Source organism: Sycon ciliatum, chromosome 8, assembly GCF_964019385.1.
Source record: "Sycon ciliatum chromosome 8, ocSycCili1.1, whole genome shotgun sequence".
In the NCBI taxonomy this organism is placed as follows: domain Eukaryota; kingdom Metazoa; phylum Porifera; class Calcarea; order Leucosolenida; family Sycettidae; genus Sycon; species Sycon ciliatum.
The window spans coordinates 25,957,974-25,975,643 of record NC_088650.1 but is presented as its reverse complement, the minus strand read 5'-3'; the positions used below and the strand labels follow the sequence as shown (position 1 = coordinate 25,975,643).

General features: G+C 47.3%; 1 protein-coding gene across 1 annotated transcript in view; it reads right to left on the bottom strand.

The window, feature by feature from the left end:
• Positions 1 to 9,764: 9,764 nt before the first annotated feature.
• The window catches only part of LOC135822499 (protocadherin Fat 4-like), a 137,762-nt gene continuing 129,856 nt past the window's right edge, over positions 9,765 to 17,670 (bottom strand). Inside the window, exons 106-111 of the mRNA XM_065335280.1 lie at positions 16,799 to 17,029; positions 16,160 to 16,441; positions 13,879 to 15,693; positions 11,943 to 12,039; positions 11,408 to 11,473; positions 9,765 to 10,991 (exon numbers count right to left, since the gene is read on the bottom strand). Of these exons, the coding sequence (XP_065191352.1) occupies positions 10,423 to 10,991; positions 11,408 to 11,473; positions 11,943 to 12,039; positions 13,879 to 15,693; positions 16,160 to 16,441; positions 16,799 to 17,029 (3,060 nt within the window). The 3' untranslated portion in view covers positions 9,765 to 10,422. The remainder of the gene's footprint in view (positions 10,992 to 11,407; positions 11,474 to 11,942; positions 12,040 to 13,878; positions 15,694 to 16,159; positions 16,442 to 16,798; positions 17,030 to 17,670) is intronic.

The following is a 17,670-nucleotide window of genomic DNA, read 5'->3' as shown; positions in this document are numbered from 1 at the left end:
GCCCTCCAACGAGGCACTGTAGGGAACGGGTGTCCAGGTACGAAGCCAGCCATCTCTGAAGCGGACCATCTATGCCTAGGCTACGCACCTTGTGGAGGAGGCCGACATGCGAGACACGATCAAACGCTCCTGCGATGTCCACAGCAAGGATACGAGCCGCCCCTCCACAGCCCACAGCGCTTGCCCAGGCAGTTTGGAGAGCTTGCAAAGCGTCCGATGTTCCGAGGCCTCTGCGAAATCCAAACTGGTGCGACGTGAGCAGATGATGGTCTTCAAAATAGTTTACGATGTGTCTGTTTACAAGAGTTTCCATTACTTTCGAGATTATGCACAGTAAGGATACGGGCCTGTAGTTCTTAAGGGTTGAGCGGGAAGATCGCTTGTGGATCGGAACCACGTTGGCCGTCTTCCACATCCTAGGTTGGACTCCAGACCGGAAGCATAAAGCAAATAACTTGGACAGTGGCTCTGCGAGCTCATGAGCACATTCCTTAAGGACGCGAGCAGAAATACCGTCAGGCCCGGTAGCCTTGGAGACGTCGAGCCTTGCCAGGAGGCGGCGGACAGCCTGTGGGCGGAAGCGGGTGGTGCGAAGAGGTGGAGCCTCTGAGGGAGCAGGGTCCGGTAGGTCAGCCTCCACAAGGTTCGGACCGGCAACGCTACATTTCTTCGAGAAGAAGCGAGCGAATGCCTCAGCTTTCTCTGAGCTCGTTGCCCACTCGCGGCCGTCAGAGTCGACAACTAGGGGAATTTCGGGCTGTGTGCGGTTGCCAGCAGCGTTCTTCAACTTCGTCCACCACTGTTTGTCTCTGAGGGACCCAGTTGAGAGGCTGCGACGGAGGCTGTCCTCCTTTGCACGTCGTGATCGGAACTGGGTGGCGATCGCTACAGTCATGGAATCGGTGAATGCCTGCTGAAGTGCTGGGTCATAAGGGTGTTTTCTCCAGTCGCGCCAGCACTTCTCCTTCTCCCTCTCGGTCTGGGTGCATTCAGGCGTCCACCATACCGGATCGGAAGGCCTCGTTTCCAGAACTTTGGATGGGACAAACTGTGCAACAGCTGCAGTAATCGAAGCGGTAACCTGCTCACAGGAAGTTTCTGGGTCCTCCGTGATGATATCACCCCATTCCACGTTGCGAAGGTGCGCCCTGAGGCGATCCCAGTCTGCCCTGTTGTAGCGGAATACTGTTCGCCTAACAGGGGGTTCACGTCTAGGGAGCACGGAAGAAAAGTCTTACAGTACAACTGCATGGTCAGATCGACCGAGGGGCGGAAGTATACGTGTAGTAACTGGGGACGTGAACGTTGACATTATGAGATCTAGCGGGTTGTCTCCACGAGTCAGTACTGTGACATGCTGGACAAGAAGATGGGCAGCGCAGGTATCTTCGAGAGCCTCGCCTGCAGGCGTAGTTTTCGAGCTGTTCAGCCAAGCCCGGTTGTGCACGTTGAAATCGCCAGCTAGGATAATGTGGGAGCCCTGGTGTCTAGCTTCTGGGAGGATGTTGTCGAGATGATCGATTAAGGTAAGATCGCCAGGGTCACAGGACCCCGGCCGATACACTGCTCCCAAGAGGGTGCGGAGACCTGGGGCCAGCTGGAGAGAAACCCAGATGATCTCATATGCGGCGGACATGAGTTCAGGGATGAGCATGGAGGGGAGTGACGACTTCACCCAGATGGCTACCCCTCCCCCATGTGCCGTTCTGTCCAACCGAAGTGGTGAGCTGTATCCAGGGAAGCTAATGTCAGAGGGAAGCACTTTCTCCGCAGTGAACTTCGTTTCTGTTACAATTGCTACGTCGGGCTGATGCTGCAGGAGTGTGTGCTGTAGGTCGGGAAGTTTGCTGGCTAGGCCGAAAGCGTTTGTGCAGAGAATGCGAAGATGCTTGCTACCCTTCATTGCAGGAGGAAGTAATTAAAAAAGGGGAGGGACATTTGGTGTAAGCGGGTGCATAGTTACATGTATGGCTAAGGGTCCTAAAATCTAATGAAATACCTAACAGGATCAAGCTAAAGATAAGAATGAGGAAGCTGGAGGAAGACACGAGGTTAAAGTAGGACAGGGAAAACCAGATTGTGTTTGTATACCTAGGGCTACACAGGGGGAGAAGATGTTATCTGCGCCAAGTTATCTGCTTATTGCTTGACGCAGTGATCTTTTTCGCCTTCTTCTTCCTCTGGTTATCACTAGAAACTACCAATGGGGAGGTCGACTCCCGCGGCCTCTTGTGGAAGCAGTCTGCCAATATCGCCAATGCTCTAGCCTCATCGCCCCCTGAGAGTTTCCCCTCAGGTGGACAGTCCGACTCCTCGGCCCAGCTGCTGTCAGGAGACAGAGTCAGGTCAAGTTCCACGTGGTTGCTTTGTTTATCATGCTCAGGTCGCATTTTGACAGTTACGGCAGAAGCTGAGTCTTGGCTTCCATGTGTACCCGTGCCCTCCTCCAGGGGTCTCGAGTCGACCTGACCAGCTGGAGAAGTGCCCGGGCTCTCGTGTTGTGGCTGATCCTCGCGCGATTTGTCTGCACCGATGACCTCCTGGGGTCCCGATTTGACTGCAGAGGCTAGGCTTTCAGGCAGTGGCTGATCCTCGCGCCCTTTCTGGGGTCCCGATTTGACCCTGTTAGCGTACGTTCCACGAGGGGTGCGTGGCCTGGTGGGGCAGTCCGCGGCCAGGTGACCTGGCGCTGGGGACTCGCATACCCTACAGGTGCGTGGTTGATCCTTATACCGTACGGCAAAGACGTGACCCCCTGCCGTTTGAACGTAGGATGAAATGGAGGGGCATTGTTTCCTAGTTTGAAGCTTAAAAAGCGTACCCGGTTGTAACATCGAAGCCATGCTTTGTGGTGACTTGCCCGTATCGAACTGTTGAAACGGGACTCCCGTACGGTTTGAGAGCGTCCGTCAATGCAATGTCCGAGATCCAGACCGGGAGGTCAGATATATGCAGCTGGAGGATCGAATCCAGTACGTTTGAAACCAAAATAGTCTTATCCAATAGAGAAAAGCCCTCCTGAACAACACGCTCTAGACTCGCAGTGGACATGAAGGTTACAATGCACTCATGCTGTGAACTTATCTGAACAGATGTGAGGTCGTTGTATCCAGCATCTCCCAGTGCATTCGCGACATCCACCACTTTGGTCCCCAGTGTGCAATCGAATTTCCCGGACGTCTCTCGCATCTGCTCCGAGGTCAGTGCCATCCATCGGGGTCTCGAGTTACCAGGTTACCAGTGCTCGCCATGATTGGCGGTAAGGTTATAAGGGCACGCCCTAGATATGCTTAATAAGGATCCAAAACCTACCACATTGTTGTTGTTGTTGTAGAAGTTTATTTAACGTCGCACATTCACAAAAGGAATCAAGTGTGTACTCCGGCCCATGGCCCACATGTAGGCACACCACCGAACTGAGTTGGGCTCAAGTTTTCCAGCTCACAGGCAACGATCTCCATGGCTGGAGACCCTCGTCGAAACGGTTGGTCGTGAGAACGAAGCTGCCTGAGAAGGGCCAGGTCCATCGCGAGATCAAATGTCCTTCGCTGAGACGTCACGGGGGAAGACGCAGACGCCGAAGTGGCAGAATTCTGCTGCGGGGATTCAGCGGAATAATAATTATTTGTCACAGGGCGTAGCGAGCACTGACAGGACTTCCAGATCTGACAGAACTAGCCGAGCGCTGTCCAGGTGACAGAGGATCGCTGAGAGAGCGGGAAAGAGATCCATCAGCTTCACAGGATGCCGAGTAGGAAGAACTCGCAGAACGACTTGAAAAGGCCATGGCGAAAAAATCTTGACACCACGTGCATCAACACAGCTCCATGTACATGAGAAGCTTGCGAGAAAGAAGCGAAAGTTCAAAACGTAAGATCTTCAAAGTTTCGCGATCGGCCTCGCGAAAGTTCCTTTCCTTTTTCGTTACTCGTGCCCAGACTACGTCTAAGTTACGAATTTTCGTTATGCACAACCTCTCTATAAAACCAAGTGATACTGATAGTGATCAGACCTGTGGAATGATATGTTTGAAAACACCTTTTTGCGGCGGTATGTGGATTACAAAGAAACATGTCGAAGATCGATGCAAAAGAGCCTGTCAATAGCATGACTGTACTCTGTACTGCATTATATAGGCCTACCAACTGTGGGGAGCAAACCTTTCTTAACTGTTACTCACATAATTGTATTGCACACTCCGCACTATAAACCACAGTCTGTTCACACCCGCAACTGTATCACAGTTTGGTATGCACTGCTACTGCTACCGCTTTGAAACATGAAGCGGATGTATAGTGAATACGGCGGCGGCGTTCATAGTGATGTGGGTGTTGGTGAGGATCACAGCTCTTCAGTGTTCACCTCCAAAATTGAGTAAGGTCACTTACGTTGACTCGTACAGCTCCTCGTGGATTCTTGAGGGAGTATAGAATCAATTTCATAGACATGCAGAAGGACGTCCTTGGCGTCCTGAACTATCTATCGCCAGAGCTGCAAGAAACAATGGTGCACGAGCTAGGCATCCAGCAGTTCAAAGCTGTACTGGTTCTTTGTGTCACTGTGGAGAAGACCAATGCCGCAGGTGCAATCATCTACACCTCTCCATTTTTCCGAAGCCGGCCGATGACTGTGTTGAATGTCAGGAACATTCCAGATCTACTAACCACCGCCTTTGACGAGATCACTGCAAAGCTGGACGCTTGGGTGCAAGGTGGTTCAGGCTGGACTGTCAGTAAGGTGAAAACCGCACATCTGGATATTTGCAAAGATCGTCCAATGGCGCATGTCGTCGTACCTTCCTCTACCTAAAAGGTTAGCCTCGGCAAAGGCCATCATCAATGTCAAGAAGGACGATGAGCAGTGTCTGAAGTGGGCTCTTCAGGTAATGACAATCCAATAAATCTCCTGATCCTGCAAGATGATCTCCTTAGCCATTACTGCTGGATAAAGACCTTTAGCGCTCTATGTGCCAGCCAGACAAAGTCCAAGGCCAAGAAGTACTTTTGCATGCGATGCCTCTCTGCAAATCACAGTGAAACCACACTGAAGAAGCATCAACTATACTGTAGCGAAGTGAGGGCAGCGACAGTCCAGATGCCAAAAGCGGACGAGCAGCTCAGGTTCACCGAGATACAGCGGAAGATGAAAATGCCCTATGTTATCTTTGCTGATACTGAGTGTCTGCTGAAAGGAACGTCTTCAGAGCGCCATGGGAAGCAATCTGTGTGTGAAGCTGAACACGTGCCATGTGCAGTATCGTATGCTGTCGTACGCTCTGATGGTGTACTGAAGAACACATTCACGTTTAGAGGTGAGCCCTTCAGCATGACTAATAATAAGTGTATGACTGTACACCTGTGTTTGTGTGCGTGTGTGTGTGTTTGTGTGTGTGTGTGTGTGTGTGTGTGTGCGCGCGCGCGGGTGTGTGTGTGTGTGTGTGTGTGTGTACGAAGAGATTCACCATCGCGGACTACCAGCCCTTTTCGAAATGAGCTTTGCTCACAGCAATTCTCACTTCATCGTTCACAGCATAGCGTCGCCGCGTTGTGCGTGCATCTGGACTTTTGCTGGAGCGATCCTGTACAAACGGTGTATTACGCTCCTCGGACGCCTCAGCAAGTGTCAAACCAATGCTGCGATGCTTGCTGGTGTTGTAGTCGTGTACAAGTTTGGGTAGCACTTTGATGTAGACATTAATTTTGTTGATTTTGCTGTAAAGTGTTTCCACATGCGTGACTTGAGCGTTCTGTTGAATCGCTCTGCAACCACCGCCTTGCCGTCGTTATGAGTGCTGTGCATGCTATTGCCGTTGTCAGCAAGCCACTGCTTGACTGTTGCGTTGTTAACTCTGCGATATTCTGCCTAAGCTTCTTCAGCTGAAAAGAGGCAAGAGGCTTTGTACGGTTTAGAAGCTGGCGGAGCCAGGCTTTCGAAAATTGCTGCGGTTTGCAACTCATTAGCTTGCTGGATCGTGCCCACGCCACATGGCTCTTTGGAAGATATGACGGAAGCTTCTGGCAAATCTCGTCGTCATCAGCACAGATGCATGTCAGAGCTATGGCATAGTTCAGGCTCTTGTAGCCATTATCCTTCTTCATGTACTGCAACAGTTCCAGCACACCGTGAAGGTTCATCAGGACACCGGTCTTTTCCATGAAGCGTACCAGATGTCTGTCGACGGCAGTCAATCGCTCCCGAGCGGCATATAGCCATGGGAGAATACATCTCTCTGAAAAATTCACCTCGGGCAAAAACACGGTTATCAAGAACAAGTCCAAATACAGTACACACAAAGTGTCCCTCATTCACAACTTGATGATTATGCCAACATTTGTCAATGTTTGGAGTAGGAGGAGGGGCAACATGACAAGGGTCATCGTCATGCTCAACGCCGGTGCGTTGACTCTCCTTGTACGCAGGCAGTATTTAAAATTTCTCTTCAAGACAATAATGAATACCTATGATGCTAACTGATCACAGGTTCCGGTAAACGTCGCATCATACATGTATATGAATTCACCCATGAGTCACACATCCTAAAATACAAAACCTATGGGATCATACTGCTGGTAGACCTAGTTTTAATTAGTCTGGCAATACCTAGAATATTCAAGGACATCATAAATCACTTTCAAACCACATCCCAGACAGTCAACCTTATTAAAACCACACCCACCACTTTAAAATCACTTATGTCACCGAAAGGCACTTCAAAACCACTTAGTCATTAACCCAATTACATGTGACACCTGGGCCACTTAATAACCACTTCAGATTTCAAGTGGCCACAATTAACACCCCTGAGTTCAAGTACCCATTCATAAGGTCAAGTGGGTTCAACCCTGCACCAGAACCTGCTTCGTCCATACTACTACTTGTATTACAGACCATACTCGCACAGAATAATAATAATGATACGCATCATGAGACCATCACTACGCATGTGCCCACGTGGGTTAACTTGGCTTTCATACTCAAAGCCGGCATTAAAAAATAGATGAAGAGGGGAAGTCAAGCGAAGTTGTAGTTAGGTAGGTTTGTCCAATGGTCTTACTAGTCTCGTCATCATCATCCCGTAACGTTTGATATCTTTGTTGCCGAGGGACATACCGGTAGCTCGTGCACATCTTCGTGGCGCATCCCTTTCCCTCATTGGAACTTTCCGCACCTGAGCCTTCCAAGTTGGAAGGTTGTTGGTTTGCGCTTCATAGATGTGTTGGAGCTAGGTGTCAGGTCGTCGAATGTCTCAATATCCTTGTCTGTTGTGTGCCTTGTTATCGCACTATCTGACTGCATATTATCTCGTTATCTTGGTGGAGTGTTAGTCATAACTAGTAACTTCTAGGTCCTTTTCTATTTACAAAATTAATGTTACCAGGGAAAGAAAAACTGCAAATCTCAAGCTATTCTTCACCATCATCAGCAATAAGGACTCCGAAATTCATGAACCAGTTTTCGGGCATTCTCTTCAAATGAAATCCAAGCAAGCAGAACCAATGAAGCATTGGGATAAGTAGCATCACAAGGGTGATAACCATTACAACTAGGTGATAAATTTAGAGAAGAATTTATGCACAAGGGGTGATAAGAAAAGGGAAAGAGAGAAAGGGAAGGCGAGAAGTGAGCAAGAGGAACTAAACACACGCACACTGTGTGAAGACAAACACCAAATGGACGTTAACTAGTGGGATCAGGGGTGTCATTAAACAACTTGAGATATGACATTTTGTCTTTTGTTTACACAAAGGTAGCTGGGTAGTGTAAATATATAAAATAGCTTCTAACACTTTCAGATGGGCGAGACCACGCACACGGGTACGTGACAAAACAGAGAAGTGGCTATCAGAATACACACGAGCACAATCAGCATTCGCAATGAGGTGGGTGGCAACAGAGGAATCATATTCACGATCAACATACTTGTACAAGTAATATTATTATAATAGTTAACGTAGCGTCCATTTGGTGTTTGTCTTTACACACAGTGTATGTGTGTGTGTGTGTGTGTGTGTGTGTGTGTGTGTGTGTGTGTGTGTGTGTGTTTAGTTCCTCTTGTATCACTTCTCACCTTCCCTTTCTCTCTTTCCCTTTTCTTATCACCCCTTGTGCATAAATTCTTCGCTAAATTTATCACCTAGTTGTAATGGTTATCACCCTTGTGATGCTACTTATCCCTATGTTTCATTGGTTCTGCTTGCTTGCATTTCATTTGAAGAGAATGCCCGAAAACTGGTTCATGAATTTCCGAGTCCTTATTGCTGATGATGGTGAAGAATGGCTTGAGATTTGTAGTTTTTCTTTCCCTGATAAGCCTCCTGTCTCCAAGAAAGTTATTAAAATGAATTTTTGTTGTACAAAAGAAAAAAAGAGAAAAAAGGACCAAGGAACTACAAGACTTAAAAATTGTCCACTAACACCTCCAGTTCCTAAACAATCAGCTCATGCGATAACATCATTGCACGACATTGACCGACGGTACTCTCCCCGGCTGTGGATCCACCTGTTTTCTCCGTGTGGATCTGTGATCGTGAGTCGTGACCACCTGTTCTTCTTACACTGTTACAGTAGACGTGGTGCACTTATCTTGCTCTGTTTGTACTGTAGCAGTGTGACCATGTTGACGGAGAATGATTTCGCTTTGTGTGCAGTAGCTCAGCTGTTTCACTGAACTTCAAGGTTGGGGACTGGCGAATATCTCATGATGAGATCTCGCAGTGTGATACCCAACGGGGCTATTTGGGGGATACTAGTAGTGGAAAGTGTACCGGTAGTGTGTGGAGTAGATCGATTTGGGTCAAACCCAGTGAGTGGGTGAACATTTTCAAAAGAGTTTCCTTTTGTTCTGGTCCGCTCCTCAACAACACTGATGTACATTGTATTTCTGGTGTGCCCGTGATGATTCTGTGTTTGCACTTCAGCAACACTTCATTGTGGGCATTATGCCTTTTATGAACTGACGAATGACATGTAGATCTACTAGGTACAGGTGGTGACGTCAGTAAGTCGATGCAGCTCAGGCTAATGTGTGCAATGGTGAACGAATCAAAAGCAACAGTTACTACTAAGTGATCTTAGTTCTTGCATGTGCAGCATGACGTATGCATGTAGTACTCTAGTAGATAGCTGGTAATGAGTGGGACACGGAAGAGCACCACATGCACAGTCATGCGAAGAAAGAGTAACAATCTTTTGAAATAATTCTGAAAAAATTGGCCAGCGTTTCATCCAGAAGCTGGAAATCCACCACCCCCACCCTACCATCATCCTACACCGTGACCTGTTTTACCCTTGTAGCATTTCTGGACTTCGGTGGTTACATTCTCTAAAATAATTACAGCGGGTGAGTAAGACAGCATGTGCATACATGTTACAGTGCTAGTCTTGACTACGCCTACGCACTCCAACCAGACCTCAAACCCAGATCAAAGTGATTATGGCATGCAGCAGCAACACATGTAACCATAGGCAAACTATACCAGTGTACACACTGAAAATAACCGTATTAGTCAATAGTAGCACCGTGCATAAAAATCTGGAAAGGGGTGTGCGTTCCATGTTGGCAATAGTAACCACAAATTTCTACTGAAATATCAGTGTGAGATGCGGGATTCCCCTCGGCTGAGCTTCATCATCTGGGTGACTGCAAGCAACACAATGTGAGTTGCAAACACAAAACTGCTTCTCTAGCATGCACTCGTTCAGGCTCAAGGAGCTCTGGGTGTCGAGCAGCCCTTACGTTAGACGGCACACACTTCTCACAGGCATTGAAACTGTTGAATTCAAGTTGGACATCTCGCTCCTGAATTTGTAAGACAAAACGTGAACTAGAAAAATGCATGCCCAAAATGTTGTGGTGACAAGAGAAGTGCTGTGAAGATCCGAGCTAAATCATGCTCAAAGCACATAGTCTGCTATTCCGTTTTTCAGGAACGTTCTTGTCGACGAGATATGAGTATTCAGCAACTGCTTGCCACAACCACTGGGAATAGTGGAGAGTGGCTTTGTGCGGAAATGCAGTAAAACTAACGCCACTAAGAGTGAGAATTTTGAGAGAATAGATAAGTTAGGAGAGGAGACACAAAACGCAAAAGAAGACAGTTCCCCGTTCCATATCCAGGAGTATTCAGAGCAATTCTGGTCAGATGAGTCATCTACTATCCACTATTGCGAAAACGGAACCTTTTTGTCTCAAGAGAGAGAAAGTACTTGTGATAAACGATGACAACAAAAATTTGAGAGAATATTTTAGTGAAGAGGAAAAAAAGAAAAAAAACGACCCAGTACTCAAATGAATGTCATCACGATAATCATATTGCCAGTGCCCAAAGGATTCAATGGACTATCGAAACAGGCAAAACAGGTGAGTGTCGGTCAACTCCATTATGGACAATATAAGTGCAATCCAAATCAGTATTCCGTTGTTCAGGACATTTCAGGCCAGTCAATACTGTCGATGAGATTGGCAATCTGAACCTGCTTCTTACTATCACCAAGGTTAGTAGGGGGTTGAGCAGCTTTGCGGTCTCTACGCTGCTGTGTTGTTTGTAGGGAAGATTCACCGGTCTCATTGAATGGATCAGCCGGTCGAGTGGTGCTGAACGCACGGCTTTTCGACGTGTGACTTGGGCGTTTTCCAAAGTCTAGCGTGCTGTAGCTGGATGAACGTGCTGCGCCTGCTGCAGATGATTTGGCTTCACGGATAGTACTGTAGTCATTGTTCGTACCGGCAGTTGAGTTTGCTGCAGTCTGATTGGTCGGAGTGGTTCCACCAAATTCCAGTGCGCTGTAGTCAGCACCAGTATCAACATTAGCAGCAGACACGCCGCGAGCAGTGCCGGTAGTGGTGGTGGCAGTAGAAGTATCAACAACAGCAGCAGGCATTTTGCGTCCGTCATCAAAAGAGAGCGCGCTGTAGTCCTCAGCGGCCGTAGTGTATTCAGGCTCGTCACGGAAACCTTCGTACACTGGATTGGTCATGCCAATGGCTCCACCTAGTACACACGCACACCAAACAGTGCAATATATAACCATCAGACCCGCACTTCCAGCCAACACTCCAGATTGAATGAATTATTCAAGTACGTGTTTTGACTACCCTCACTGTACACTAGTTCCTTGGATAATCTGTTGATATTTGAAGGATTTATGAACACAAAAAGGAAGAAGATTGCAAGAATATTTGTCAAACTCGGCACAAGCATTCTACAACGGACATGGATTAGCACAGTTCAAGTAGCTTGTGCCGCAGCTCCTGGTTGCTCTACCTGGGTATTCATAGTCGTCAAGCCCTCGGTTAGAAAACGTAATTTATATATTATATCTAATGTTATGATGCTGAGGCCAAGAAAATATCGTTAGAAAAAATGCACGAAGGGATATATTCTGTTTAGGACTTCACAGGACTTACCTGGGAACGGAGAGGACGCAGAATTCTGAAGTTCTGAATAGAGTTCATTTACTCCTTCCTCTCCACCTGGATGATACCACACACCATATTTCACATAAACTACATGAGCTACATGACCATGCTGAGAACCATATGTACCATTCGACTTGCAGACAGTACGAATTGGATAGATGTTTTCAACGGAATGTTTTTTTCTTTGTCCGAAACTCAGCCTGGTGCAGTGGGGTACATTCGTGGCTCCCTTGCTGGATCGAACACTGAGCATTAGCATAGCAATCCCCAACTCTGGAATTACTTCAGGTGTCAGTGCGGAGCCTTGACTGAGGTGTACCAGTTGCTGATCACAAGTATCAAGAAAAAGGCACTGATAGCAGACCTGCAGTTCTACTGGAGAATCAATAAACACTACGATGTACACCATGTTCAGTGGATTCACACGCAACACAATTTCTACGGCATCGTGCTTTGCAGGCACTGTAGCCTTCATTGCAGAAGATTTTTTATCAGCCGCGTGGCTCGGCAAAGACAAGCGTACCAACATGCTCCAGAGTGGCATAAATGCTTGCTTGAGATCCCTGGTCATTCATGTCTCCCTTGCTTGGTTGAAAAGCATCATAAACCGAGGAGGTAACCTACGAGCAGGGAATAAGAAGCATGCAACAACAGCAACAGGTTTCTCTAATTGCATAGGGGCGTTTTGTGAAAATAGGATATTTCAGACAACGCATATCTTCAGGAACACTCTACTCCGAAGTAGGCAATGCTCAGATTCTGCTAAGCTGAGGGTAAGTACAGTGCTGCTCCATATAATCCAGTCACGTGAGTCAAGGGTGCGCCGCGCCGTGCGCCGTCTCTGTCCAGTGTTCGCAGGTCTAGGGGGTGCAATGCCAGGCGCGTACTTGAGTGACTCGACTGGATTAGCAGCACTGTAGGCATATAGGGTATGGCTAGGACTGTCGGATTGAGAAACAAGAGGGATCAGGTTCTAGGTCCTGCTTGGAAGTGGGGCAATTGTACAAGTACGGCTGTGACGATCCACAGTCAGTAGGAACTTGTAGTGTGCCCCCCCCCCCCCCCCCGGGTGTATAAATGTAGCAGGTCAGCATTAGCACTTGCGTCACTTGGTGTGAGTTTCATCCCTTTCCCTCCACCATTTAGGTGTCACGCCAGGGGCGTAGTGTGGCAATTCTCGGGCTGGTTTGCTAGGTCACGTGATTCGAAATACTGTACAAAACTCATAGTACACCACTTTCCTCCTTTGAATATTGCAATCAAGGGTATTGGCTCAGCCAGCTCTTTTCGAATGTTTGTTGTAGATTGTACTCAGAATGAGGGGGGGGGGGGGGTCGAAATTCGGATTAGACTTCAAGCAGGCATGAAGCCAACTGCGCTTCTTTTCGAGAATTCAACGAAACTGGTAAAGCAAACCATACATCATTCTCTTTCGATCTTCAACGACTATCGGCTGCTGTTCGTCAAACGTTTTGTACGAGGCTCCAATATCTGGATGTGCACAAACACATGCTTCGTCTTTCCTCGCAAATGGCGAAGAGCAGCATGCAAGCTCAGCGGCAACAAAAAGCAAACTGTAGTGGTACTTTACACTGTAGTGGCACTTCACACTGTAGTGGCACTGTAGTGGCATTTTGCACTGTTGTAGCACTTTACACTGTAGTGGCACTTCACACTGTAGTGGTACTTTACACTGTAGTGGCACTTTACACTGTAGTGGCACTTCACACTGTAGTGGCACTTTACACTGTAGTGGCACTTTACACTGTAGTGGCACTTTACACTGTAGTGGCACTTCACACTGTAGTGGCACTGCACACTGTGCTGCGCCACTTGCGCATTTGCATACAGTGCTCGAGTGCTCGCAATGGGACTCTAACCCAGGCCGAATCCAGCGGTTTTTTATCCAATCGCCTAGAAATCCGTACGAGAAAGATTGCAGAAACTGCCAGAGCAATATCCCGAAGAAAATTCTCAAAAAGCTCAAATCAAATTTGAATTATTCGAAAATGTCTAGGTCTATTTGAACCGCAGAATCGAGCTAGGTACTAACGCTACAGGACGGCGGAGCTCTACCACTCAGCTATGGTGTAGTCGCCATTCAAGCAGAGCGGCCTTCTTAATTTTTAAAAGACTATGCTCTTCTTATTATGCGAAAGATTACGGTTGGGCATACCTGATAGGGAATCAAATATCCATTTCAGATACCTGTCAAGTTAAGTTTATTCAATGCAAATAAATCACTTGGGCAGGAAGTCTCAACCCTTTCTGTGACGTTTCGTTGTTCTGCACAAAAATTGTCAGTGGCAAAGAACTTCTTTCTTCGACCTCGAGTTTTACTGGTAAATATGTGTGACTTGTATCTGGGGAAACACGGCATGTGGACTGCACAGAGCACATCATGCAGATGTACAGAAGCAAACTTCAGAACACGTAAGACAATCATCATACTCGCTTACCATTGTACTGCCCTGGCCATCAGGATCTTCGCCATTCACGGCAAGCGCTGGATCATAGTAGAGCGGATTGCGAGAGAAGTGACGGTCGCCACCTGAGTACACATAGTCGGTGTAGCCGTCAAACATGAACTCCGCAGCCAGAGCATCGCTGTCGTCTACTGGGGCCTGGAGACGTCGCTCTCGTTGTTTGCTCTGGCCTAAGAGTTTCTTGGTGTGTTGCACTTTGATGGTCACTAAAATCAAGATCAGAAGAGCTGCCAGTAAGAGACCGCTGACAATGCCCCAAACAAGGTACGGATGATCAGATTGCTCAGATGCTTGTGATGCGGCCTGGCTCTGTGGCTCCACAGCGTCTTGCACCAAGTCGGTGCAGAGCCGGGCAAGTCTCTGGGCTAGTGCATGCTCATGCGGATGGCAAGTGGTATTCATGGCATGCTTCACTGTGTACGGGTCTACAGGAGCATCATCCAATAGGACTACATAGCTGATCTCATCATCAGTAGCTGCTGGTAAGATAATGATGTCATCTGGAGATATATATTTGCCATCTGCATCCATGATCTTAATGCCACGTACAGTATCTTCCCATTTCTCTCTGTCCGTGTCGGTTAGTGCACTATCGGTGTGGAAACGATCATTGACAATAAACGACGGAGGAACACACATGTACTGGGTCTTTTCTGAAGAGCTGACAGTTATCAGTGATGTATCGTCCAAAGAGCGCGGAATACACTGATCAGATCCAGTGCAGAGTGCACTATCACAGGCTCCGCTTGCATACTGACAGATGCGGCCGGTCCTTGACGGAGGACATGTGCATGTGAACATGGCTAGGCCATCAACGCAAGTACCTACTCCACAAACGGCACCTGGACAATCATCTGGATTCACATCGCAATGACTTCCGTTATATCCGATGGGGCACACACAACTTAGGCCAGTGTTAGGTGAGCTGTCCACACAGGTACCGTTATGCTGGCAAAGGCCTGGCTGTAGTGTGCACCGGTCAAATCTGATCTCGCAGTTCTGTCCCGTAAAGCCAGGAGTACAGCTACACACATAGTCGTTCGTCAAGTCCATGCACGTTGCATTGTTTTCACATACTGACACTGGTGTGGAGGACACTGCTGCTGCTGGTGGTAGTGATCCAGAGGCTGCACCATGGCTTAACAGTATAATCGCCTCCCCAGACATGGCAATGCAGTCGTCACGTTGCATACACGAGTCGGGAATGGAGCTAGGAACAAATCCCGACTTGCAAGGACAAAGTGCCGATGACATATTAACACGCTGGCAGTATGCGCCACTGCCACAATTGCGAGTGCCCTGGGCACATGGGTCAAGCTTAATCAGTTTTACTGCGATCATTTGCAGACCTGACTCTGGCGGGTGCCCATTGTCAGTAACATTAACAACAAACGCTAGTATACTAGTGCCTGCCATATCCGTGTTGTTCACAAGCTGCACAAACGCTCCTGATGCATTTGTGTACACGGAGAACATAGTTTGAGAAACCTGCAGCGTTGGAGAGTCGATCGTGTATGACAGTGTCTGGGCTTTCTCTGGATTATCACAAGTCAAACGTCCCAGTATGTCTCCATTGGCCGCATCCTCTTTCAGTTCTCCACTGCCAAGAAGGCGTATGTTGGTTGGGGGTTCGTTGATGTCACTGATGCTGATGTTGATTGAGTGGATGAAAGAGCGGGCAGGTACGCCATTGTCAGTAGTCTGAACTGTAACAGTGATCTGAGTGTTTTCCTCATAGTTGAGTAAAGTGTTGTTTTTGACAACAAGTTCATTCGATGCATCAATGATCTGTCACAAACAAGACATGAACACAGGTGCAAGCAAACAAAGCTATATGCCACTAGTCATGGGATGGAAGATGCTATGTGGGAGTGCGCCTGGCATTGCAATATTACATTTTTTTTGCAGTATCAGACACGCCTGTATTGAAAGCTGTCCTTTCGCACCTGTGGGGAAAATGCCCGATATTTTACAAACACTAGAGGTCTAGAGGTTATGGGATTGCATCATAATTTGAGAGCCTTGGCAAAGCCGCAGCACTGCGATGCACTGGTTCAAGCGAAGCTACCCGCGCAGGCTGTATACTTAGCACTCCGTAAGCAGTTCCGCTTGTTCATCCCCATGACATCATTACCATCACCTCTAGAGTCAGATAACACGCTTTACCATGTCCGTTTTGATAGATTGCAAATCACAAAGACAGCTTGAGATCATTGAATGGTCATGATAGCATGCAGCACACAAACAAGCTTACCATGAATGTTTTCACCGCATCTCCAATGAGGATGTACGTATAGATCTGTCCCATGTCAGGGTCAACAGTAGATAATGTCCCCACAGCATATCCAGGTGGTGAGTTCTCGGGAACTGCGTGATTTCCGGAGATCAGGATACCCGTGGGCTGCTCGTTGACATCTTCCACAGTGAAGGCAATTGTTCTGGAAATTGACAATGATGGCATGCCGTCATCGGAGCAATTGATTTTCACATACACTGTCGTGCCAGCCTCATAATCCAGAGTTGTCTTGTCAGAGATCTATGCAGGACAATAGTAAAATGAAACACAGAGAGAGAGAGAGAGAGAGAGAGAGAGAGAGAGAGAGAGAGAGAGAGAGAGAGAGAGAGAGAGAGAGAGGTGTGCAAAAGGCGAGTTGTTTACAAGGTGATCTCCACACCTGATCATCTCATCTGACAAAAGCAATCACCAACAGCAAAACTCACAACCTCAGACTGCTTCAAAGTGCTTAAGCCTTATTTATAATCATGGCATGTGGGCGTGGGGTACTTCAAAGTGCATTAGTCCTGGCATGTGTGTGTGTGTGGGGGGGGGGGGGGGGGTAGTGTAGGTAGTTTTAAGCTTCAGTGTCAAAAATCAGCACAAATATTGATTTACCAAAATCGTGAAGGCTTCCCCGCCGGACGCTGTAGATCCACTGCTGATAATGAAGCTACTTTCACCCTCCGTTATGTGGCACGTATGGGTTTGGTTTACATCTGGGTCCATAACAGTGAAATTGGCTACAAGAGTTCCAGGGCTGATGCTCTCTTCAAGTGTTGGCTGGTAGTCCATATCAATCTCACTAGGTGGCTCATTTACATCAATGACGTTGACGTACACAACATTCTGAAACAAAAAAACAGTAAAACATGTTTTCCATTCATTAATTTAAACTTTCCTAAGCACTCGCAGACTCCATTGCAGCCATTCACACATTATAGGGTACCTCACTTCAAACTCTCCAACTACGGTCTCTTCGCTGCATAAGTTCCCTTCACTTCCAAAAAAAAATATATGTATTAGATACAAATGGAATGCATTCCATTTGTATCTAATATTATTATTATTTTTGGAAGTGAAGTGAACTTATGCAGCGAAGAGACCGTAGTTGGAGAGTTTGAAGTGAGGTACCCTATAATTCATTAATTTAAATTTTAAAAAAACCCAGAGAGGTTCCAGGCTGTCCAAGAGAGTGCTCAGTACCGAGAGGCAGAGCTGGTTCAAACAATAAGAGGACAGAGAAATTAATTTAAATTAAAAAGTTAGAATGACATGTCGCACACCGTTATTTGTAACTCTTTGGACATGTTGGCACATAGTAGGGAAGCGGATTCTGCTAGAAACGTATGAGATGTAACTCATTTTCCTGCACCCATATGCACATACTACGAGAACAATTTTACTCTAGGCTTGTGTTTCTGCTCAATAGTTTAAAACTGACTTATTGGAATGTAAGGTTGCTCGGGCCTATATCGCGAAAAATATCC